A 25579-nucleotide genomic window follows, 5' to 3' on the forward strand; every position below is an offset into this window, starting at 1 on the left:
TGACAAATTCTGGCGGCGTGGAGTAGAACTGACAGGTGGGCCTGGCTGTCCCAAAGAAATAGTGGCTCAAAATAGAATGTAAGGCTGCTTTCGGCTCTACTTTAAGCCAGCTCCTCTTCAGCGGAAAGAGAGGGCTGTGGTCTGAAAATAAGATCCAGCTCACTGGGGCCACAGGCCTGCTGCTGTGGGACCCCAGTATCAAAGAACAGACTGTTAGAAGGGAAAGACATTGGCTCAGTGGCTGCAGGTTGAAGTGGTCACCAGAGCTTTGCAGGTGGAGGCAGCGAGGTGCCCGGGGGTGGCTGTGAAGAGGAGAGGGGTCCCTACCCCGTAGAGGGCCAGGACCTGCCAGCACTCAGCTCGGGGGTAGCTGAGCAGGCCATCTACCATTGAGTGGAGGAAGGGAGGTGAGGGGTGGGCGACTGACCTGATCCAGGAGACTAGGGGCACATTATTGATATGACCTTGCTGGGATCTGTAAGCTGCGATGCCCAGAGGTATAACTGTGAGCCCTCCTAAATCTTGTCTAGAACGCAGCTGAGAATTGGATTAATTAGACCATTAAGTAAAATTTATTAATAATTTCTCCTTTGAGCTTCGACATATCTCTGTAAACGTGTGTTTTGCATCACACCCTCAAGTGTATGTTTGTGTGGTTATCTTTCCCTGTCCTCTGCAAACCTTGTGAGGGTAAGAATCATATCTGTCAATTCTGTGCCCCTGCACAGACCTGCAAAAAAAAAAAAAAAGAAAACTTCATTAAATGTTTCTAGGGTAATAAGCAGGGTAATGAATTCAAATGGGAAAGACCCAACCACCTCGGAAGCACTTTGACTTCCTAACCCCCTCTCATCACCTTGTAAATGAAAGGCTTGGTCCTTGGTTTCTGGGGAATACATTCTTTCTCTGGTCTGTTAGAAAGAGCATGGGTTCTGTGGTTAGGTCACCATAGATTTACACTTGCCTCTGACACTTCCCTTCCATGTTACCTGAGCAGGTCGTTTAACCCTTTAATGCATCAATTACCTTATACTTAAGTAGGGATAAAAATCTACTTCACAAAGTTGTGAGGATTAAGTGAAAGCAAAGGTGATAGTGTCTGTAATCAGTGCCTAGTTTATTGCCTGACATGGAGCAAATGCTCAAGAGAGCACGCTTCTTATATTAGTCAGGATGTGCAAGGCTCTGCTATGGTAATAACTAAACCTTAAGATGTCAGTGGCATATTAAGACTAGAAAAGTCGGCATTTTGCTCCTATTATGTTGAATGACAGTATTACTGGTCAGGCGACCGTGTGGGTGACACTCCTCCAATGAATGTCTCAGGGATCTAGACATCTTTCTTTCTTTGATGGCATTGCCTTCAAGTACACCTTTGAAGGTCTTCACCGTGGGGTAAGTGAGAAGGATTGCTAGTAAGAGATTATTTTGGGGGGGGCTAGTCTTGCACATGGTATCACTTTATTTCCAAGGTTTACCACGTGGTTTTCCCCAGATGCAAGGTGGCCTGGAAATACAGAGTTCTTGCGTGCCCAAGAGAGAAGACCTCAACAGCTTGCCATACACCCAGCACCATCTTGGCCATGCTTTCTTTCTGTAGCCCTGGATGCTGATCTCAGTTTAGGATGATTTGTCAGTTCTTCCCGTGAACCCTTGAGATGCTGCAGGCTCCCCTCGCTTACCAGTTCCAGCACATCAGGATCTGGATGTTGTCAATGGCATTGACGTGGTTTGTTTGCCTTCCACAGGCTGGGAGACAGGCTCCAGTGAGGCAGCGGTGGTGTAAGGATGGGAGGGTGGCCCTCTTTGAGCAATTGGAACTGTTGCTGCTGCTACTATTTTCTACATTTTAAATAGAGTGTGTTGTGTTTTCGTCTCTGTGGCGTTCACTCTGCTGTTCTGGTCAGAGAAGGTCTATAGAGGAAGTGATTTGGGGGAGGATGTAGTTTGGAATTTTCAGGCAGGCAATATGGGGAAGTAGCTTTCTAGGTATTAGAAGTGACGAGTACGTATGAGACTGGAAAGAGCAGGTGGAGCTTGAGGACTGCTGTGGGCTCGCTGTTACTGGAACGTAGTTTGGTCTCTGTCTGGCATCCCATTCACATTTATGGGTTCATTCAGTCAACGGATATTTCTTAAGCCCCTCCTCTGTGCCAGTGCCATTCCCAGCCGTTCTGAAGCTTACTGTCTAGTGGAAGCTGGTTGATTGCCTCTGTCCTTGCCTTTCAAAGGTCTCCCTTGTCCACTCTATCTGGGATGAAGTCTCCTCTGCTTTCTGCCCCTGACCTTTCCTCTTGTCTCTTGGGACTTCCATCCTTGTCTGTTGACCCTTGTCCATCCACACTGGGCATTGCCCTTCTTCCCTTTGTTTCCCGAAGCACCCGTGACACATGGCTGTTGTATGTCGCCAGCTCTCAGTGTGGAGTTGGATGTAGTGGAGGGACGTTTCATCACAGGACAGGGAACTGTCTCCAATTCATGGTCAGAAAGGCTTCCTGGACCACATCAACCTAGGGGTCCACTCACTCACCCCAACCGCATCCTTCATAGCACATACAGAAATGCAGAGTTACTTACTAGTTTGCCTGTTTACTGTCTGTCTGCCTCACTCATGCTAGTGATAGCATGCCTCTTTTGTAAACCACTGTATAGATAGCACCTTGTACTCTTCTGGATCTACCCTAAGAGCTCAATTAAATAATTGTGAATGAAAGAATGAATCAATGAAAGTAAACAGAAATTTTAGTTTCTACCAGTTCATCAGCCATTACCCATCACAGGAAATTTCTCATTGGCTTTCACCTTCTGTAGGTGTCTGCTTTACAATGTGTTTCTTGGATCTCTCTCTCTCCCTCTCCTTCCTTCTCTCTTTAGGTGTCTGTACTGCAAATTCCTGTTGCTTTTTAGTGCAAAGCTATTTAATACTCTCAAGCCCCAACCCTTGCACTACCAAAACAGGTCCAGCTCTCCTTTGCCCGGCCCAACTCTTCTGGGTTTCCATACTCTGCAAGAAAGGAAGTGGAGAGAGCTTTGCCATCATAGGTTTACTTTAGCAGTGTGTATAGGTTTACTTTAGCAGTGTGTATCAGATCTGTCAACAGGCCTTCCACCAGCACTAAGCAGAGGAAATCCCAGGTGTGGGGGTAGAGAAGGGATTTTGTCCTTTGTTGCTGATGGAGACAATGGTGTGATATTACATGAGGCTGCAGACACAGGAAGGGGCTGGCAAGGGATGGTTTCTGTACGTGGAGCAGAACCATGGGTGTGGTTTGGATGTGTGATAGGGGAACTGATGGTTGTTTAGGGGAGGGAGATTGCGATGTGATGAAGTCTGACCAGTAAGGAGACAAGAAAGGGCAGTGGAACTATGGACCCGAGTGTGCAGCTCAGGCCTGGTGCTGCCTCTGTTCCTCTGTGCACCCTGCCAACTCACCCTGGAGTGCTCTTCCTCTTGCTCTGTGCTCATGGAGATGCTCCTGAACTTTAAAGCCCTGGTTAGTTCTCCTCTTCCTCTTGCCCTTCCAGGATATAGTCACCTCCTGCTTCTCTGGACAGACCAGCATTTCCTAGTTGGAGCCCCAATTCCATACCGCACATCTCCCTTAATGTCACCTGGAGGGGACTTAGAGCCCATAGCATATGCTCAGCAAAATCCAATTTACACAACTCATTGCAAAGTGGTGGGTGATGGATGGCTTGGACTTTTAGGGAGAAGCTTTCAATACTGTCAGCCTTGACTTTATTACCTTCCAGGTGCATGATTGTCTAACTCTCTACACATTTGATTTTTACTCCACGAAAACTTCTTTTATAGGGAAGGAGGTGGGTGTTGAGAATTTATTCTGTGCCAGTTTTCGTATGTTATTCCATTTAATCCTCCTGATATTTCTGTCAAGTGGATCTTTCCCTCCATATTCCAGGTGAGGAAACTGAGACACAGATGGCAGAGCATCTGGTCCAAGCTGACCCAGCTTTGCAAAGCTGAGGTTCGTGTCTAGTTTTGCAAGACTCTGAAGCTAGTGCTTGCTCTGCTACCTTGCAGCATCTCTGCATGTTGGAGGAAGCAACTACAGAGGCAATGCCCTGGCATTCATTTTTCCTGCTTAGAATGAGACATTGCTGTTTACTTTCTCAGGAAGGAAGATTGAAATCAATGTAACTAGCCTTATTAACTTTTTTAAATAGGGGGCCTGCAGATGCCAATGTCTTTTCTGAGAGCACCAAAGCAAATATAAAAATCCAATTTGCTTGCCTTAAAAAAAAATCTCCTCCAGAGTTTAAAATTCAAAGCTGTAAATGAAGAGCTGATGAGACGGGGGTAACGAACCAAGCCCCAGACACAAGGGTATATTTACTCACGTCTCTTTTGTCTGCAGGTGGCTGTTCCTTTGATGACCACTACAGCAACTGTGGTTACAGCGTGGCCCTGGGGACCAATGGGTTTACCTGGGAGCAGATTAACACGTGGGAGAAACCAATGCTGGACCCAGCGGTGCCTACAGGTACGTGACCAACTGTGTTTGAGGCTCTGTTGGGGGTGGTAGCTTTTATGATGACTCATGGGGAAGAACTTTCTCCTGGATCAAGCTGTTGGGGAGGGCAGTAGATAACTTTGTTGGTAATAAGTTCCCCATCCCCAGAGGTATGCAAACCAAGGCTGAGTGAATTCTTAAGCGTATGGGAGAAGTCATATGTCATCTGGATTCAGGAAATTTTAGGATTTCTTTTAGCTTTGAGATTCTAAGGTTTAGCTACCAGTGGGGCATCACTGAGTTTTCTCTGGGAGCCTGATAGTAGTGGGATTTTGGGGGAAGAAAGCTTCTCAAGAATTTGAGGTCATTGTTTTTTCCTTCTGGGCCACACAGACATAGCTTGTATATATGCAGGGGAACCACTGCAGTCCAAATATTACTCATAAAGTTGTTGTCCCGACATCCTGAATGCCAAGTTTATCCTTCACCAGTGGGGCTGAAGGCCTAATATACATTCCTGATGAATACCTGTGTGACGTAGGCCTATGAGAGTCATAGCCAGTGTATTCTAGGGGAGATACACCTGGAGGGGGTGCCTTTTTGTTCTGTTTGGGCTTTCAGAGGATTGGATGATGCCCACCCACATTGGGGAACACCGTTTGCTTTATTCAGTTCTCCAATTCAAATGCTAATCAAGTCTGGAAACACCCTCATAGACACAGCCAGAAATAATGCCGTACCAGCTATTTGGGCATCCCTTAGCCCAGTCAAGTTGACACGCAAAATTAACCATCACGCCACAGGTGGCCTCAACTCTCCCCATGACTTCAGTTGCCGTCAGACATCTCTTATGAACTTGTGTACACAGCCCACTGCCCGGATGCCTTGTCCTCGCAGCTGCTCTGAGACACAGCTTTGCCAGGATGTCATTAAGCTGGAGAGAGATGCTCAGAGATGTCTAGGTGAGGGTGTGGCCTGTGGGACCTTATTGACTCTGAGTTTGGCCCCAAAGCGGGAGGCTACTGGATGGCTCTATCTAGTTCCTATTAAGGGCATCAGTTGTTTGTGTACGTTTCTCCCGAGTATAGACACAAGCCCCAGGTATCATAAAGCTGTGACATGGTACAAAATTGAGCTTTTCAGATCTGGTAGGATCTTGCTTGACGTGAGTGAGCAGAGTCATCAACAGCTACACGTGCCCGTTAGTAAGGTGACCATGGGACAACCTCTGTGCCTGTTGTCCCATCATGGTTTTTAAAAACTGCTGACTTTACTCTCAAAAATGTCTTGGGCTACGTGATAGAATCACTTTTTCCACTGGAAACCCAGGCGTGCAGTGCACCTCTGCTGAAGGCTACCTACCGCATCTGCTGTGCTGTGCGTGGCCAGCTCTGATGTCGGCCAGATCTTACAGTGCATGTGTGTGCGTGTGTGTGTTGTGTGTGTGTATTTGCATGCACACATAGGCTCTTTCGGCTCATCTTTAGCCCACTGGATGCCCTGTGGGGTCATGCAGACTCTCCAAACTCAACATCTCCCAAACGGAATTCTTTTTTTTTTTTTTAAACTTTGGGTTTATTTATTTATTTATTTATTTATTTTTGGCTGTGTTGGCTCTTCGTTTCTGTGCGAGGGCTTTCTCTAGTTGCGGCGAGCAGGGGCCACTCTTCATCGCGGTGCGCGGGCCTCTCACTATCGCGGCCTCTCTTGTTGCGGAGCACAGGCTCCAGACGCGCAGGCTCAGTAATTGTGGCTCACGGGCCCAGTTGCTCCGCGGCATGTGGGATCTTCCCAGACCAGAGCTCGAACCCGTGTCCCCTGCATTGGCAGGCAGATTCTCAACCACTGTGCCACCAGGGAAGCCCTCCCAAACTGAATTCTTGCTTCATCTCCATCTACTCACGCTCTAGTGCTCCTGGTCTCAAAAGGCCACTTCCTCACTCTGGTGCTGATTCAGAAACCCAGGGGTCACTCTCCTCTCTGACCTCTCTCCTCTCCCCTCTCCTTGTCAATCACTCCGTCCTGCCCCTTTACCTCCTGAGCCCATCACAGGTCTGCTCACGTCTCTCTGTCTCTGCCACCGCTGCCCTGGTGCCACGCACCATCTCCTCTCGCCTGGGTCACTGGAAGACTTTCACACAGACTTCTCGGCTTCCTCTTCTGACTTTAACCCACTCTCTGCACAGAAGCCAGAGATTGTTCTAGAATGTAGGCCCGTTCACGTTATCTCTCCCTTTCATTGCCCCCATCCAGCGTCTGCCTAGAATCTTTTGGAGGCTTTCCTCTTGCTCTGAGAGAGGAGACCAATGCCCTGCTGTAGCCTCTGAGGGGTCCAGCCCCCCACATCCCAGTTCCCCCCGTGTTCACTTCACACTGGCTTTTGTCAGTTGCCAGAATGCTCCAGACCCTTTCCTGCCTCAGGAACTCACGTGAGATTGGCACTCTCCGTAGCACCTTCGCCTCCACCCTGTTCTCTTGTACTTCCCCTTCGTATCTCAGCTCTTGCATCTCTGCCTTAGGCCGGTGCTCCCCAGATGCTCCAGTCTGGCTCAGCTCTTTCTGTAAGTGTCCCCCATTGCACCCTGCTCTTTTCCTCAGGAACACGCATCACTGATGTTACTTGTTCAGTGTACATTGTATCGCCAGATGAGAAGTTCCATGGGAACAAGGACCACGACAGTCTTGTTCCTGGCCTATCTTCAGTGCTTCATTCAGTGCGTCATACGCAGTATATACGGAATACCATTGTGTTGGATGGATGCATGGATGAATGGGCAAATAGTCTTTATCAAGTGTTTCTTGAATGAAGGAATGTCTGATAAACATTATTAAATGCCTTTGGGCCCTTTATTATAGCACATTTTAAATCTTTGCTCCCATCCTTCCATTTTACAGATCAGAAAACCAAGGTTCCCAGCAGCCACATGACATTGCTGCTTTTTTCCCACCATGCCACTTTCGCTCTTGGAAGGAGCAACCCTTGCTCCTAATCTTAATTTTCTCAGACCCTTATTATGGCACAGTGGCATTTCATAAATATTGGAGTGTACTAATACAATCTTCTGAGCTTTTTTAAATAGAGGCATTTGATGATGATTACTGAAATTATTCTGTCATGATGCACCTGTGGATTTCAGCAGCTCCGTGTGCTTCTTAGGTAAAGAGCCATGAAAGTGAATTTGGATTAGGTGAAATTGTTTGTTCTTCTCATGGGCAAAGGCTGAAATCTTCCTCTTCCTTATGTAAAGCCAGCAGTTTCCATCCTTTTGGAAATCTAGTGTGGCTCTGTGTATTCATATGTCCCACAACCTTTTACTGAGCCCCTTCCGTGTGTCAGGCTCAGTGCTAGGCTCTGGTCAGTCAGCCTTTGCCCTTTAGGCACTTCCCCTGGCCCAAAGGATGAACCCTAAGCTCCTCGCCACGGCCTGCAAGGTCCTGCATGATCTAGTGTCTTCTCTGAGCCCCTTTTCTTCTCTCTCAAAATGTTCCAGACACACTGGTCATGTTTCAGTTCCCTGGGCATGTCCGAGTCTTTCCTGGCTCAGGACCTTTGCATGTGCCGTACCCTCTCACTGCAGTCGTCTTCTCTACTCTTCAGTTGCCTGGTTTTGTCAGGTCTCAGCCTCACTCCTTCTCAGGGAGATGTCCCTCACTGTTCCGTCTAATGAAAGACTCCCTCGATGTTCTCGCTCATAGCGTCCTGTTCTTCGCTTTCCAAGTCCTCATCATCGACTTGTGACAGGACAGCTTATTCCAATCCTGCACCATAGCCGACTGACCCTGGGCCTTAATCCCTCTGCCTCAGTTGCTTCATCGTTAACGTGGGAACCAGTGTGAGAGTTAAATGGGCTGATGCCTGTGTGAGTATGACGTGTCTGCACATAGTAGGGCTTTGTCAGACACTGGTTCCCTTAAGTTCTTTCCTGGTTCTTACAGTCTCTGGGACTGTTAAGTCTAAGTCCACCTTGGAACCTTGCCCCTTTTTCATACCCAGGATACATGCTACCCCGAGGGAGAACACCTCTCCATCTTGACTCTGTTAATTCAGTGCTAGACACAGCCCCTCATCCCACTCTTTTTCCTCATCCCTCTCATGGGAAAAGCCCTCAGGCTAACATTCCAGGCTTCAGCCCTGGTTTTGCCCCTACCTCCATCTTTACTGGGGCTGTCACAGAGGATGGGGGTTACTGCACCCACAGACCCTCTCTCTAAGCCTCCATCTTGCCCAGGGGACTAACTGGAGCTGCCAGTGGTTCTCAGCTCTGCCTTCTCCAACCTTGGCATGAGTGTCCACATGTCCGCCCTGCGGTCCAGCCCAGGGCCCAGCAGGAGGGTCTCTGGGGGTGCTGAGGGGAGATGCAAGTGCTGTAAGTGTTCTTTTAGAGGGATTGAAGCCAGAGGAAGCGGGGCTGGGAGGTTTACTTCTATTTTTCCTTCTGATGCTTGTCGGACATTAAGTGTCAGACTGAACCTCAAGCTGCAAACCCAAGTGCACAAGAAATGAGGCATTTACATCAACCCTGAGCCTCCAGGGAGTGAGCCATTACATTTTAGTCTTTATTGGGCCTCCCCTTTCCCTAGGGGTTTACAAACGTCCTGGGACTTAAGCAGGTCATTGTGATTTCCTCTGAGAAGCCCGCTGTCACATTCCTTATGGTCCCTTTGGGTCTAGTAATTCTGCTTCTTCTTCCCCAGGCTTGGAGCCCTTCTCCTGAGTTGAGCCAGCCCAGGTGCATCACCCAGCATCCCTTTTGGGGTCTGTTCCCTCCACGAGTACTGTCATCCAGCAGTTTGGGACAAACAAATCCATCCCTTTCCTCTTCCCAGTGTAGGAACTTCTCCCCTCTCCTTCCTAGCCCTCAAAACCACACCCATCTGAGTCCAGCCCTTCTTGGACTCACAGTATAATCTGTTTAGTAAGTTTAGACCTTAAAAAAAAAACAAAAAAACAAAGAAAGGAAGAAGGAACCCTTGACTTCAAGCAGCTTCTTCTCTCCATCCTGTACAAATCTCTAGAGCAGAGAAATACAAAGAGGCCAGTTAGTCACCTGATTGGAAAGGGCAGGTGTTGGGAAAAATCCAGAGTAAACATATATACGTACAGACAGGAATATTTCCACCAATCAGCCTGCCATGGAAGCAGGCACAGATCCAGAACGGTACTGGCTTTTCCTTCATGCCACTGGCCCCTGGGCAGTGTGTTTCTGTTTTGCTCTAACTGCTGATATTTTATAGAGAGAAGGTTGGGGTCTGTTATGGGTTGAATTTTGTCCTGCAAAGAGATAAGTGAAGGTCCTAGTCCCTGGCACCTGTGAATATGATTGTATTTGGAAATAGGGTCTTTGCTGATATAATCAAGCAAAGATGAGGTCAGGCTGGTTGTCCTGAGCCCTCATAGGGTGTTACTGGTGGCGGAGAAGCGACACACAGACACACGGGGGAAAAGAACCATGTGAAGCCAGAGGCAGAGATTGGAGCGATGCATTTACATGCTAAGAAAAGCCAAGGATTGCCAGCAGACACCAGAAACCAGAAGAGGCAAGGAAGGATTCTTCCTAGAGCCTTTGGGGGGTGTAATTCCCTGCCAACACCTTGGTTTCAGACTCCTGGACTCCAGAACTGTGAAAGAACAAGTTCTGTTGTCTTAAGCCACCCAGTTTGTGGTAATTTGTTATGGCAGCCCTGGGAAACTATTCCTGGGTCAATTACACATCAGTACCCTGACCCCGTCACCTTTTCTACATTAGAACTCACACCAGTGTGCTGTCAGTATTGGAGCTTTTGCTTTCTTTTAAGAGAACTGGCATTTACTGTGTGATCACTCTAACCAAGAATGGGGTTAGGCATTTTCCTACACATTTCATCTAATGTGCCACCATCCCATAAGTTCAGAGATATTGTCTCCTCTTTATTTTTGAGAAAACCAAGCCCCAGAGAGAGATAAATTATATATGAAAGAGGAGCCAGGCTTCAACCCCCAGGATAGAGAAATATATATTGTATACGTGGTGCTGCCATCAGCTAAACATCTCTTAAAGTGATTTCTATGTACAGTCACGATTTACGATTGCAAAAATAATGCATATTCATTGTAGAGAATATGCACGTAGGGATTGCTATAAAGAACAAAAGTCATATGTGCACACAAACTTACATAAATATCTATTTTTCTCTTTAGTGCTATTTTTAAGAATTTTCCCATGGCATTATGTATTCCTCAAAAGCATGCTTTCTAAAGGTTTCATAGTTTTCCATTCCAATGACTGTTCTATGGTTTATTTAACCACCACGTTGTTGCATGTTTAAGTTCCTTCCACTGACTCCTCAATCACATTGCAGTGACTGTTCTTTTACATAGATCTCTGTGCTCCTCTCCAATAGAAGTTATCAAATTTGCTTTATATATTTTTCTATAGTTCTGTACTCCCTTGTGTACCAAACACAGAGTGGTTATGTTTATTTTTGAGATCTGGAAGAAGAATATCATCCACATGTCAAACATAGAATCCTGGAAATTTGCCCGTGAGTCAATACTGGGAGAACGCTTTGTGAATTCTGAAGCCCTAAACACAAGTCAGGAACTGGTGATGGTCCCCTGAGTGCACTGCATTATAGCTCTTAGCACAGTGGACGGAGACCTTCTGGGGAGGAGCAGGAATTATGTTCTAAATAGTAATCAGTCAGAGCAGTCCAAGCACTGACCAGTCAAGGTGGACATCCGCTGTACAAAGCAGGATGGGCTCTCCAGTGCCAACCAGAAGAGAAGCCAGCCTCTTCATAGTCTGTGTGCTGAACTACTTCGGTTCTCCTTATAGGCTGGGGCACCATCTTATCTGCACGTAACTCCAGTGCCTGGGATGTAGGAGGTAGCAGTGAATGCTTGTTAAATGACCTGCTCTTATTAATAATTGAACATTCTCCTGATACGACCCCAGCATCTATCTCCAGCCTCAGCCCCCTCTCCTGCCCTCTCCTCTTACCTTTCCCCTTCTACATAATCACAGGAGAGAAGCCTTCATGCTTTTGTTTTGGGAGTCCAACCTCCAACCCTGCTTCTTGATTTGGGTACTCCCTCATTGTGTGGAATCTTGGTGGAGTGTGGAGCTTGCTGCCGTGTGAAGTTGCCAGATACTTACCACCCCCAGCAGCCTGGGCGTGGCTGGACATGTGACCTGGACCCAGCCAGTTAGACCCTCCTGCCCAGGACTTATCATCTGGGGGTGGGGGGTGAGTCAGCAGCCACAGGCTTGTGTAGCAGGTGTGTCTAGTGGAGGGGTGGCATCTGTACCACAAGAGGTTGTCCTAAAAGAGGTCGCTCAACTGCCTGTTTCTTGGTCCCCCAGAACTGCCTTAGTTTCTGTTCTTTTTCAAGCTATCCTCCAGCTCTCTCTTCATGATGAATTTCCCAATATTCTTCCAGAACATTCCTATTTTTGAGACAGATCGTCATAGTTTTTTCTTGTTTTTAACCACAAACCCTGAAGGCCACCCCATCATGACTCTGGCCCGAGGGTACCTCCTGTTCCCCTTCTTTTTATTGATAGAGGATGTCACCTCCTCCAGGGGGCTTTCCCTGACTGCTCTGTGTTTCTGTGGCTGAGTTTATGACATCTTTTCTCTGATTCCTCACTAAGGCTGTGAGCCACTTGAGGGCATGGGCCGCCTCTCATTGCTGAATTCCTTGGGCCCTGCATGGAGCTTAGAACAGGGCAGTTGGTCTGTATATGGAGTAAATTGCCATTAGGATTATTAGTATTAGGAAAGTCAAGAGAGAAATGATGTCTGAAACTTGGGGGAGAACCCGGAGAGGCTGCTTCTTTCTTTGGCATTTTCACGGGACACGGGGCATCTGTGGCTTTCACATCCCGAGTGCCTCCTCTCAGCTTGACGAGGCTGGCGACTGGCTGGCCAGGGCTCTTCTGATCTAGAGTTGATTCTTGGGGAGAATAAAGGGACCCTGGGGATTACCCCTTCTTCACTCTGGGGCCTGATCTACTCTCACAGATGTGTAGATTGACTTGTAACCCATGTAAGAGGCTCTCCAGTGGAAAAATGTGACTCGTCCAAAATCTGACCTACTGTTTCTTTAATGTTGTGCTTACATTAAAATGATCTGGAAGCGTAGGCCCCTAAGTGTCCTTAATCACTCCTGATGGTATTGATTGGCTTAAAGATATAAGCTCTTATGTTCCCATTTAGTCACTGTTGAGTCAATACATATTTCCCCCCCTTTAATGATAAAATACTATATATTCATTCTTAAAGAAATGCCGAGTTTGCACATATAAATTAATTCTCTCCACCCCCATCTTTGTTCTCTCAAAATATCACTATGGACGAATCGATGTGTATTGGGGTGGGGGGAGGGAGAGAGAGAGAGAAAGGGAGAGGGAGCCAGGGAGGGGGAGGGGAAGGGAGAAAAGAAAGGAGGAGGAGGAGGGAGGGAGGGAGTCAGAGAGCATATTTGTATGCGGTAATAGTAACAGTAATGGTAGGAAAGAGATATTTATATAGTACTTATTGTGTGGCAGGTACTCTCCTAAACACTTTAAATATATTAGCTTATTTAATCCTTGTAACAGTCCTCCAGTGTAGATATTATGATCTGCATTTTACAAATTAGGGAACTGGAGGCACACAAAACTTAAAGGACTTGCCCAAGTTCATGGTTAGTTTATGATGGAGCCAGGGTTTGCCTGTAGGAAGTGTGGCTTCCAGCTCTGTGGTTCCTGCAATCACCTTACTCTGGTGCCTCCTTAGAGTGCAGGTCACGAGTAGGATCGTGGTTCCCAGACAGCTGGGTCATCGGTCACTTTTTCAGACCACTGTGTTCAGATCTAGCTTTCACCGTCCAGGGCTGCATGGTATCCCATTGGATGCATGCACCATGGTTTATGTAACTGACACCCAAGAAATGGCAATGGGAGAACAAAAGATAAAAGCCAAAATATACCCCAAATGCTCAAGTAAAAGGAAAGATCTCTGCCTCCAAACAGTTCTCAGTAAAGTTCTTCTAAAGCATCTCATACTATGGGAGGCTCTCTTTTGCACCGTGAGCTACAAAATTAATTGGGGAAACAACATCAGCCTGCAGTGACCCCAGTCAGTGCTAGTTTGGGATGCTTACAGGGATGAACAGAATTGGTAGGGAAAAAAAGGCAAGAGAATTGAAGACAAGTTTAGTAGTATTCTTGAGGAGATGGCCAAATAATGATGAGTGCTAAGGATGGCCTGGAGAAGCCACAAGGGATCTTTGCAGTGATCAGATAAATGGGAAAACACATCTGTTCTATACCCACGTAGATGCTTGCCTTGACATTCAGTTTTCTGTGACATCGCCCCTGGCTTCAAAAAGTATTGTATCCAGATGGTGTAAATGAATTAAGGTGATATAGACCCATGCCATTCAACTTAAAAAGTGCTTCCTCCCATCCAAGTACTAACCAGGCCTGACCCTGCTTAGCTTCCAAGATCAGATGAGATTGGGCACGTTCAGGGTGTGAGGTGGATGGACCTAGAGTCTGTCATACAGAGTGAAGTAAGTCAGAAAGAGAAAAGCAGATACAGTATGCTAACACGCATATATGGAATCTAAAAAAAAAAAAAAAAGGTCATGAAGAACCTAGTGGCAAGACGGGAATAAAGACACAGACCTACTAGAGAATGGACTTGAGGATATGGGGAGGGGGAGGGGTAAGATGTGAAAGGGTGAGAGAGTGGCATGGACATATATACACTACCAAATGTAAAATAGATAGCTAGTGGGAAGCAGCCGCATAGCACAGGGAGATCAGCTTGGTGCTTTGTGACCACCTAGAGGCGTGGGATAGGGAGGGTGGGAGGGAGGCGCAAGAAGGAGGGGATATGGGGATATATGTATATGTAGAGCTGATTCACTTTGTTATACAGCAGAAACTAACACAACGTTGTAAAGCAATTATACTCCAATAAAGATGTTAAAAAAAGTGCTTCCTCTGATGACAAACCCAGATGTCAGTGGCACATGTGACGAGTTTGAATAAAAGTTTCTATAATATATGGGAATGGATAATAAACCACTACTTTTTGGAGCAAAATTTTGTGTTATTTAGGTTGTTTTAGTTTCCCAGGTACAGAGGAACGCATACTTTTTAAAAAATTGAAGTATAGTTGATTTACAATATTGTGTTACTTTCTGGCGTAGAGCAAAGTGATTCAGTTATACATGTATATTATTTCAGATTCTGTTGCATTATAGGTGATTACAAGATATTGAACATAGTTCCCGGTGCTATACATTAACTCGTTGTTTATGGAACACACATACTTTTAGATAACAGGTGTCAAATTAGCAAATGTCTCCAGGCTTACGTAAGGAGAGACTTTATTTGAAAGGATTATCGCAAGAGCGGAGAGAGAGTCTGCGGCAGTAGGGGGAGGCCGTTGCGGCAGTGTGGAGGACTCCCCCCCAACCATGAGATCTGCAAAGATCTCAGAGGTCAGGCAGAAAAGGACGTTTTGTAACAGGGAGAAGGGAATGAGGCTAGCAAGAACCATGGGTGGAGAAGTGGCATGAGCTGGTGACAAATAAACCACTATTTTTTTCACGAACACGTGTATTCCACTTAGTGGATGGTGGTCTAAGGGCTTTACGTGTTTTTAACTCATTTCGTACTTCAGTGGCACTGAGAGCTGGGTACTGTGATTACCCATGTTTTACATATGAGGAAACTGAGGCCCACAATGTTGAGGAATCACCCACAACTTAGTAGTAAAAAGAGGAGCTGAGATTTGAATCCAGGCCGTTGGTTTCACAGTCTGGGCTCTGAACCACGACCTATTTTTAAGGTAATATATTATCTTATGAAACGTGATTTTAAATATGGAGGTGTAATGAAGTCATATCTTAGATCTCATAGTACTAATTTAGATACCATTTGACTAATTCATTTATATGTGGGAAATTGTGTGTACGGAAGTTGCCTGAAAACTTTTTTTTTTTTTTAATTTATTTATTTTGTTTTTGGCTGTGTTGTGTCTTGTTTGCTGCAAGTGGGCTTTCTCTAGTTGCAGAGAGCAGGCTTCTCACTGCGTGGCTTCTCTTGTTGCAGAGCACAGGCCCTAGGCGTACGGGCTTCAGTAGCTGTGGCTTGCGGGCTCTAGAGCACAGGCTCAGTAGTTGTGGCACACGGGCTTAGTTGCTCCGCAGCATGTGGGATCTTCCCGGACCAGGGCACGAACCTGTGTCCCCTGCATTGGCAGGCAGATTCTTAACCACTGCGCCACCAGGGAAACCCTGAAAACTTTTTTGTGGGGTCTTCTCGCTGGGAGAATGAGGGGGGGCGGTGCCCTACGTCTAGTCACTGAGGGTTGACTGTCCTACTGGCTGGTTGAGTCGACTAAGCCCATCAGGGTCCACCTAAACGCAGGCATAACAAGCCTGCGTGTTGTTCTGCGTGGTTTGTCAGAAGGGAACATCACGGATGCCTCGGGCATCAGAGACGTGTCACTGGACCGCAAAGCTGACTCCCCTCATGCATCCTTAATCTCCTGCTGCTTCCACCTCAGCCACTCCCGGGCCAGCCTGAGAGGAAGGTCATGGCGATGCCAGCCTGGACCAGTGGGGGATGTTTTCTTGGTTTGTTTATCTGATTGCGCAGCTGCTCCAGGGGCTGGGGCTCCTTTAAGTGAACACCTTGTTTTTGAATATATGGATAGCCTTGTCTTTAATGAGGAAACAGGCTTTCTTTATGCTTTGAATATGATAGTATATAATTTGAATTGTAGTTATATATTATGAGAGATTTGATAAGAAAAGGAAATTATAGTTTAATATAAACACAGTGGGTTTTTTGGGGTAATTTAGTGAAATAAGATGGCTGTGTGACTCCATGAAATAAGGTCCAGTAATCTGGAAAACCCAATAATACATCATAGTCCTATTTGGGAGTGTCCTAGACCTGCAGTGTCCAATACAGCGGCCACCAGCCACCCGTGGCTGTTGAACACTTGAAAGAAGCACTTGGTCCTTTATGTGTAAAATACACACCAGATTTCAAAGACTTAGTATGAAAAAAAATTTTTAATCTCATTTATAATTTTTATATTGACTGCATGTTGAAACGGTTATATTTTAGATATACTGGGTTAGATAAAATAAATTATTAAAATTAATTTAATCCATTTCCTTTTTTAATGTGGCTACTCAAAAGTTTAAAATTACATACGTGGCTCACATTGTATTTCTGTTGTCCAGTGCTGCCCTAGATTATCAGATTTTTATTGGGCCAACTGTACTCCCACCCACAGGGATGTCTCTTTTGATAATAATAACAGCTAGCATTTATCAAGCACTTACTACGTGCCAAGCATTTTAAATGTCTTTTCTCTGTTATGGTTCATGTCAACCCTATGTAGTATAGGTACAGTTTTTGTTTTGCTTTTATTTGGCTTCACTTTATTTTTTAAAAAATTTTTAAATGAAAAAAAATTTTATTGGAGTATAGTTGATTTACAATGTTGTGTTAGTTTCAGGTATACAGCAAAGTGAATCAGTTATACATATTCATATATCCACCTTTTTTTTTTTTTTAAGATTCTTTTCCCATATAGGCCACTACAGAGTACTGAGTGAAGTTCCCTGTGCTATACAGTAGGCTCTTATTAGTTATCTATTTTATATATAGTAGTGTGTATCTGTCAATCCCAATCTCCCAATTTATCCCTCCCCCCCATCCCCTGGTAACCATAAGTTTGTTTTCTACATCCGTGACTCTACTTCTGTTTTGTAAATAAGTTCATTTGTACCCTTTTTTTTAGATTCCACATATAAGCGATATCATATGATACTTGTCTTTCTGTGTCTGACTTACTTCATTCAGTACGACAACCTCTAGCTCCATCCATGTTGCTGCAAATGGCATTATTTTGTTCCTTTATGGCTGAGTAATATTCCATTGTGTATATGTACCACATCTTTTTTTTTTTTTTTAACATCTTTATTGGAGTATAATTGCTTTACAATGGTGTGTTAGTTTCTGCTTTATAACAAAGTGAATCAGTTATACGTATACATATATCCCCATATCCCCTCCCTCTTGCGTCTCCCTCCCACCCTCCCTATCCCACCCTCCCTATCCCACACCTCTAGGGGGTCACAAAGCACCCAGCTGATCTCCCTGTGCTATGCGGCTGCTTCCCACTAGCTATCTATTTTACATTTGGTAGTATATATAAGTCCATGCCACTCTCTCACTTCGTCCCAGCTTACCCTTCCCCCTCCCCGTGTCCTCACGTCCATTCTCTACTTCTGCGTCTTTATTCCTGTCCTGCCCCTAGGTTCTTCAGAACCATTTTTTTTTTTTTTTTTTTAGATTCCATATATGCGTGTTAGCATACTGTATCTGTTTTTCTCTTTCTGACTTACTTCACTCTGTATGACAGACTCTAGGTCCATCCACCTCACTACAAATAAATCAATTTTGTTTCTTTTTATGGCTGAGTAATATTCCATTGTATATATGTACCACATCTTCTTTATCCATTCCTCTGTTGATAGGCATTTAGGTTGCTTCCATGTCCTGGCTATTGTAAATAGTGCTGCGATGAACATTGGGGTGCATGTATCTTTTTGGATTATGGTTTTATCAGGGTATATGCCCAGGAGTGGGATTGCTGGGTCATATGGTAGTTCTATTTTTAGTTTTTTAAGGAACCTCTATATTGTTCTCCATAGTGGCTGTATCAGTTTACATTCCCACCAACAGTGTAGGAGGGATCCCTTTTCTCCACATCCTCTCCAGCATTTATTGTTTGTAGATTTTTTGATGATGGCCATTCTGACTGGTGTGAGGTGATACCTCATTGTAGTTTTGATTTGCATTTCTCTAATAATTAGTGACGTCCAGCATCTTTTCATGTGCTCTTTGGCCATCTGTATGTCTTCTTTGGAGAAATGTGTATTTAGATCTTCCACCCATTTTTGGATTGGGTTATTTGTTTCTTTTTAACATTGAGCTGCATGAGCTGTTTGTTTATTTCGGAGATTAATCCCTTGTCGGTTGCTTCGTTTGCAAATATATTCTCCCATTCTGAGGGTTGTCTTTTTGTTTTCTTTATGGTTTCCTTTGCTGTGCAAAAGCTTTTAAGTTTAATTAGATCCCATTTGTTTATTTTTGCTTCTATTTTCATTACTCTAGGGCTTAGATCAAAAAAGATCTTGCTGTGATTTATGTCAAAGAGTGTTTTGCCTATGTTTTCCTCTAAGAGTTTTATAGTGTCCGGCCTTACATTTAGGTCTTTAATCCATTTTGAGTTTATTTTTGTGTATGGTAGGTACAGTTTTGTTTCATATTTTGTAGATGGGGAAACCGAGGCACAAAGAGATTAAGTAACTTGACCTTAGTCACAGAGGTAGTAAGTGACAGAGAGGGAATTGAACAAAGCAGCCCACCAGTGGCTCACACCGATGTCTCCCAGACTGGCCACCTTTTGTCAAACTGACGTGGGACTTTCGTCCCTGCCTTGCTGTGCTGACTTGACCCTCTGAACCTCGGTTTCCTGACTGAGGAGTAGGCTGGAGCCTCCCTCAGGCCCCTACGGTGCTGTTCTTCCTTTGTTTTCTTTGCATTTCCCTACCAGGAAATGGTGGGGCTGGGAATAGGCCTTTTGGTTAGCCTGGCCCTCTGTGCATGGGGAGGGGGGTGTCTCTGAGCGCCTGTTCCAGCTCTGCACTAACCTGAGCCTTTGAGCAGGCCAGTGTGTTTTCTGTGTGGCCTGCATCCTTTTCTGTGACATAGATCTAAAAGTACGGAATCCTGAGTTTTGGTTCTAGCTTTACCATTAACATGCTCTGTGACCTCAGGCCAAGCACCATCCCTCCCTGGGCCTTATTTACCTTATCTCTAAAATGAGGAGTCGATTTCCTCTGACTCTAGCATTCTTTGATTTGTAATTTATGACTCAAGAAGACATTTTTTAAATGTGGGAATTAAGTGATGCATTTACAAAATAGAACATCTGTGAAAAATCCTGTGGTCCTAGCCACCCCCCAATCCCCACCCCTAGTCTGCCTATCTGTCAGTCATGGAAGCTGCTTCTGATTCCTGGGCATGGAATTTGTCTTCATGAGTGTGTGGAGATGGGGCCCAGGAAGATAAATCTCCCAGATGACCTGATGGTACTTCCTCTGTTCTCAGACAGCCCCACGGAGCTGTAGTGATTGACCCCATGCCCCCTTAATATCATGGGTACATCTTCAGATTTAATTTTCCCACAATTGCTGATTAGTGAGACATTGGTCATTGACAGAAATTTCCTTTTTGTTTTCTAAAAAAAGACCTCCTATTCCTCCCCCACTCCCTTCTTAATCCATCTAGTCTTCCCCTTGCTCTGTGCTGTCACATTACACTTCAGCTTTGGAAAGCAACAGTTATTCAAACAAAGTGTTTTTAAATCCTTCCTCAAACTTTCCAATTCTTTTAAAATTGCTTTCTTACCTAAGTGTTCATCATTAAGAAACTCAAGTTGCACTTTCTCAGAATTTAGATCATTACTTGTTATCAGTAAAGCAACTTGTAAAAGCTACAGACAAGGAAAAGTATCCTATGCCCTTTGTTAACTCTTGAGAGTTTCCAAGGTTAAAACAGATTTATAGGTGGAAAGAGGCTTCTAAACTATAGCTGCTAAAACATATAAGCATGATGAGTCTATTAGTTGGGGTTTAAGTGGGAAAATAGAAACCACCATAGGTATTTCAATCAGGAAGGTGTTTAATATTGGGTATTATAAGACCTCCAGATAGTCTCATAAAACCTTGGGAAACCCTCACATATATGGTCAAATGATCTTCAACAAGAAGGTGCCAAGACCACACAATTGAGAAAGGACAGTATTGTCAACAGATTGTGCTGGGAAAACTAGATATCGGCATGCCAGAGAATGAAGTTGGTCTTTTATCTTTTACCATACCATACTCAAAAATTAACTTGAAATGGATTAAATACCTAAATGTAAGACTGAAACAATGAAACTCCTAGAAGAAAACATAAGAGGAAAGCTTCATAACATTGGGCTTGGCAATGAGTTTTGGATATAACACCAAAAGCAGAGATAACAAAAGGAAAAATAGACAACTGGGACTACATCAAACTTAAAAACGTCTGTGAATCAAAGGAAACAACCAACAGAGTGAAAAGATGACCTATGGTTGGGAGAAAATATTTACAAATCTTATGTGTACTGAAAGGCTAATATCCAGAATAGATGAAGAACTCTTACAACCCAACAGTAAAAAAACCCACAAATAACGGTTGAAAAATGGGCAAAGGACTTGAATAGACACTTCTGCAAAGAAGATATAGATGGCCAACAGACATATGAAAAGATGTCCAACATCACTAATCATTAGAGTAATGCAAATGAAAACCACAATGAGATATCACCTCACATGCGTTAGGATGGCCAAATTAGTAATAAGATTGACAATTATATTTAAAAAAACAAAAAATAACAAGTGTTGGTGACAATTTCGAGAAACTGGAACCCTTGTGCACTGTGGATGGGACAGTATGAAGTTTCCATTAAAAATTAAAAATATATTACTACATGATTCTGCAATCCCACCTCTGAGTATATATCCAAAAGGACAGAAAGCAGGATCTTGATGTGGTATTTGCACATTTATGCTCATTGCAGCCTTATTCCTAGTAGCCAAGAAGTGGAAGCAACTCAGATGTCCATCACCGGATGAATGGATAAGGAAAACATCCTCTAGACATACAGGGGAATATTATTCAGCCTTAAAAAAAAGAAGGAAATCTTGCTACATGCTACAACATAGGTGAACCTTGAGGACATTCTCCTAAGTGAAATAAGCCAGGGAAGGGGAAGTGGGGAGTTTTGTTCCTTGGGTACAGAGTTTCAGGTTTGCAAGATGAAAAAGTTCTGGAGGTCTGTTGTACCACGATGTGCATGTAGTTAACACTCCCGAACTGTACACTTAAAAATGATTAAGATGGGGCTTCCCTGGTGGCGCAGTGGTTGAGAGTCTGCCTGCCAGTGCAGGGGACACGGGTTCGAGCCCTGGTCTGGGAAGATCCCACATGCCGCAGAGCGGCTGGGCCCGTGAGCCACGACTACTGAGCCTGCGCGTCTGGAGCCTGTGCTCCGCAATGGGAGAGGCCGCGACGGTGAGAGGCCCGCGCACCGCGATGAAGAGTGGCCCCCGCTTGCCACAACTGGAGAGAGCCCTCGCGCAGAAACAAAGACCCAACACAGCCATAAATTAAAAAAAAAAAAAAAAAAAAAATGATTAAGATGCTGAAATTGAAATGTTTTTACCACAATTAACAGGAAGATGTAGTTTCTAGGCTTCCATCCCCCGTGATGCATGAACGTGTTACTGACCCTTTTGAGTTGGGCGCCAACAAGGGTCCTTCTACCTAGTGTCATTGGAGCCAGTAGAACGAGACTGAGTTCATTCAGAAGCAGGGGAAAGTTTTTTTCTTTGATCAAAGAACGGAGAAGTGTTGAGCTCATGCTCTAGCGCACGTGCTTTCCCCAGAAGGCCACTGGTGGCGCTGCTTTATAGGGTTCTTGTTAGTGGGGAGGGCGTGGAGTTCTAGACGCTCAGGTGCAGCCGTGCTGGTCACGGCTTGAGACCCGGGTGCAGCTCACGGCATGCCGCTGCCGTCGTGAATTGCGGTGTCGTGCGCAGCATCTCTGCGCACGGCCCACTGCCGCCATCTTGAACTGAAGTGTCATGCGCGGCGCTTTGTACGCGGGCCGCCGTCACCCCCTTGAAGTGCAGTGTTGTGCGTGCGCAGTGCTTCTGCACGCACCGCCCACCGAGGTGGTGCTCTGGGTGCAGCCTTTTTGCACTGGGCCCTCTGGTCCGAAGTGCCTGGTGCGAGGCCTCTGCAGGCACCCGCCTGTGAGCGAGTGAAACTGGACTGAGCGCAAAGGAAAAGAAACCAAAAAAGGTTAGACTTTATTTTATTACCTAGATTCTATTTTTATTTCCTGGGAATTGCTAATGGGCTTTGCTGGTGACAGAAGAGCTTACAAGGGTGGGAATGATGCAAAACACCAAGACACAGTTTCCAGTACAGTGAGTCCTAAGTGAGGAAGGACCTTTGCACTCTTTTCACGTGGAGGAAGTGAATGGAACGTAAACTAAGAAATCAGGCTGAGCCGAGTTGGAATGCTAGTTCCACCAGTGACCAGCCGTCTGATCTGGGGCTGGCTTGGTAACCTCTGGACTGGGGTTAGGATTCCCCAGGGCTGAGAGGAGTGGAAGGCAGACCGCCGAACTGGCAGTTCCCACACTGTGGGGGATGGGCAGAGGACCAGGAGCCTGAGGACGTGGAGCCTGTCCGGGCTTGGGGCCCCAGGGGTGCCCCTTTTTTCCAGGTGCTATGGCTTCCCTTCCTGAAACCTCCAGCTTTACCTGCTTTATTTGTCTGTCCTTTGCATCATTCCCATTCTTTCCTTTGCCTGGGGGACCACCCAGGTCTCAGAATTCCCTTTGCACCTCCAGAAGCGGCCCCAGGCCATGTACCAGAGAGCTTAAAGCACAGGAGCTATATGTAATTTTGCATTTAACACCCCTCTTCCTCAAATATAAGCTCCATCAGGGCAGGAATCAACTTTCCTGTTCATAGCTTTGTGTCCTCAGGCCCTAGAACTGGCCCAGTATGTCCTCAGTTAATATTGAGCCAATGAGTTTTCAGACGATTGAAATGTTAAGCTACTTGGAAACAGGATTAAAGGAAACAGAAAATTAGGGATGGCTGAAACACAGGCTTTTGGTTCAGAGCACTGTGCCGTGTGGTTTCAGGAGGCCTGGGTTCTGGGCCTGCTGTGTTGCTGACTAGCTGTGTGGCCTGGAGCAAGTTGCTTACCCTCTCTGGTCCCCAGTAGCCTTATGCATACAGTGAAGGGCCCTGATTAAGTGTCACACCCCCCGCCCCCCCGGTTCTAACTCAGCACAAAGGTTCTATGAGGCAGTTCTGCTGCTGCACAATTTGTTCTTTTACTGCAACCAGGGACCTCAAGAAACAAGAACAAGGAAAATCTAAAGCATACGTGGGAGTGAGGTGGGACTGGGTTAAGGGAGGCTGGCTGGGGCAGATAGAGCATGGCAAACCCATGGGCCACCCCTAGTGTAGTTCCAACCTTTGAAAAATTAACCTCATTTTTTTTTTGCTGGGTATTGGCAGCAATTAGAGGAGAAAGTACATTCAACACTCGTGACGAATGAAACAATTATCTAATTTTGACCATTTCAAGCAAAATGTCGTCTTTACAAGCCTGATTTTTAAGACTTCGTACTAAATGTTTAGGCTTTGCAATATGGAAAATAATAACAGAAAGGTTATTTGCTTGAATTGAAAGACTGCTTTCCTGCGTTGGAAATGAAACTTAAATAACCTCTGTCCTTGATTCTCTGAATAGTTGATGTTCGGAAAGGCTACTAGAAACGTACACAAAGTTCATAGGCAGTACAGCCAGAGGGACATTCGGGGAGGACCTTAAGCAAAGCTGTTTACTTTCTTTATGGCTCTGGGTTTTCTTTAACCTATAAAGTGAAGGTAATGTGATTGGAGGGTATGGAGATGAAACGAGGTAATGTGACAACACGGAACAAATGCTTGGTGCATGGGCACGTGGTAAGTCCTCTCTGTCCCCCCCCCCCCCCCCCGTGCCTCCTTCCTGTCCTGTCTCAGCTGGGGCTTCCCATGGGGGTGTGTTAACCTGTCTCTACTGAAGGAACAGCTGAGACCTTATCAGGCCTGAGCTCTGTGTGTGCGTGTGTGCTGTGACACTGTCTTTGAAATCCTTAGGCCCTTTATACTAAGAGTGGCTGTCAGAGGTCCCTTGTCCAATGTGCTTCCCTGGTCCTTGAATGGCTGGGCCTGGCCATTTTACCCTGGCCTGAGATGGGAGAGCCCACACAAAGGGTCTCATTTGCCAGTGTCAAGAGAGCCAGACCCCTTGGGAAGGGGGCCTGACCCTGTAGGAAAGGGGCAGGAACAGGGCAGAGGGGAGGCATCCCCTGCAGACTAGAGCACCTTGGCCAGGTGGCTGGACCCACTTCCTGAATCCACTTCAGCTCCCGATTCTTCTGACTCAGCAGTTCCTCCCTAGCCCCTCTTCCCTGCCTCACAGGGAGCTGGGGAGGTGGGCTGAACCCCAGGAGATGCCACGCCACGCCAAAGCAATCACCTGTGACTGTGATCTAGGTTTTACATCATCTCCCCTAAGCCACTCAGACACCTTAGGGCATAACCAGCTCTTCTCATTTCTCTTTCCTAGTTTGTTATAATTAACAAACTAGGAAAGAGAAATGAGAAGAGCTGAGCCTGGAAGACGAGATGAGGGTCTTGCCATCACTGACCCATCTACTACTTTCATCTTATTTAGGAAATGAATTTAACAAATCTGTAAGCTTTTAGGGCTGGGTTCTGTTGATCAGTTATAAAATTACTCATTAATTCATGAGCATTTGTGACCTGAAATCTGAGCATCACTGTGGGCTCAGCTTCTGTTTTCAAGGGTAAGAAAACATCCACAGAGAGTGATCCCCAGACACAAGGCTAGACTGTGCTTTCCCACTCTCACGTCTAGATAATCACAAACTGTGGCATACTGGGGTGGACCCTTCAGCAGGAGTGTGAACCCTGAAAGTCAGCATTCTGCAAGGAAGTAGCTCTTTGGTGGTCACAGCTGCTGTGGGCACGTCAGATTTGCACAACTTTAAGATCATGCCTACTTCATTTCTGCCAGCATAACTAGGGTTTCAGGCTTTGCCAGAGCTCAGGCACTGTTACGTGGCACCATGGGTGTCCTATCCCATGCATCCAGGTTTGAGCCTCACTTCTTCTCTTCACCAACCTGTCACCATGTATGACTGAGAACCTCTCTGAATCTCAGTCTCTCCTTCTCTGAAATGGGAATGGGAGTACATGTCTGCCTCACCCTGTTACTGTACAAAGCAGTCAAGATAGTCGAAGTGAACATGCTTTGCGAGCTCAGTGTCTCTGTATGGATTGGTTGTTGCCACTATTATTGTGACCTTGCTGCAGCTGGGCCCAAGCTTCCTGTTGCAAAGAAATGGAGCTTTCTCA

The 25579-nt window shown here is 45.6% G+C and overlaps 1 protein-coding gene across 15 annotated transcripts in view; it reads left to right on the plus strand.

Annotated features, from left to right (window-relative positions):
* PTPRT (protein tyrosine phosphatase receptor type T) overlaps nt 1-25579 on the plus strand; it is a 1098035-nt gene that overhangs the window by 302242 nt on the left and 770214 nt on the right. For all 15 annotated transcript variants that reach the window (XM_082361692.1, XM_082361703.1, XM_082361700.1 and 12 more), the window contains exon 2: nt 4377-4502. In XM_082361692.1, coding sequence (XP_082217818.1) covers nt 4377-4502 — 126 coding nt within the window. The remainder of the gene's footprint in view (nt 1-4376; nt 4503-25579) is intronic.

Source organism: Balaenoptera borealis, assembly GCF_965194805.1.
Source record: "Balaenoptera borealis genome assembly, chromosome: 16".
Lineage (NCBI taxonomy): Eukaryota > Metazoa > Chordata > Mammalia > Artiodactyla > Balaenopteridae > Balaenoptera > Balaenoptera borealis.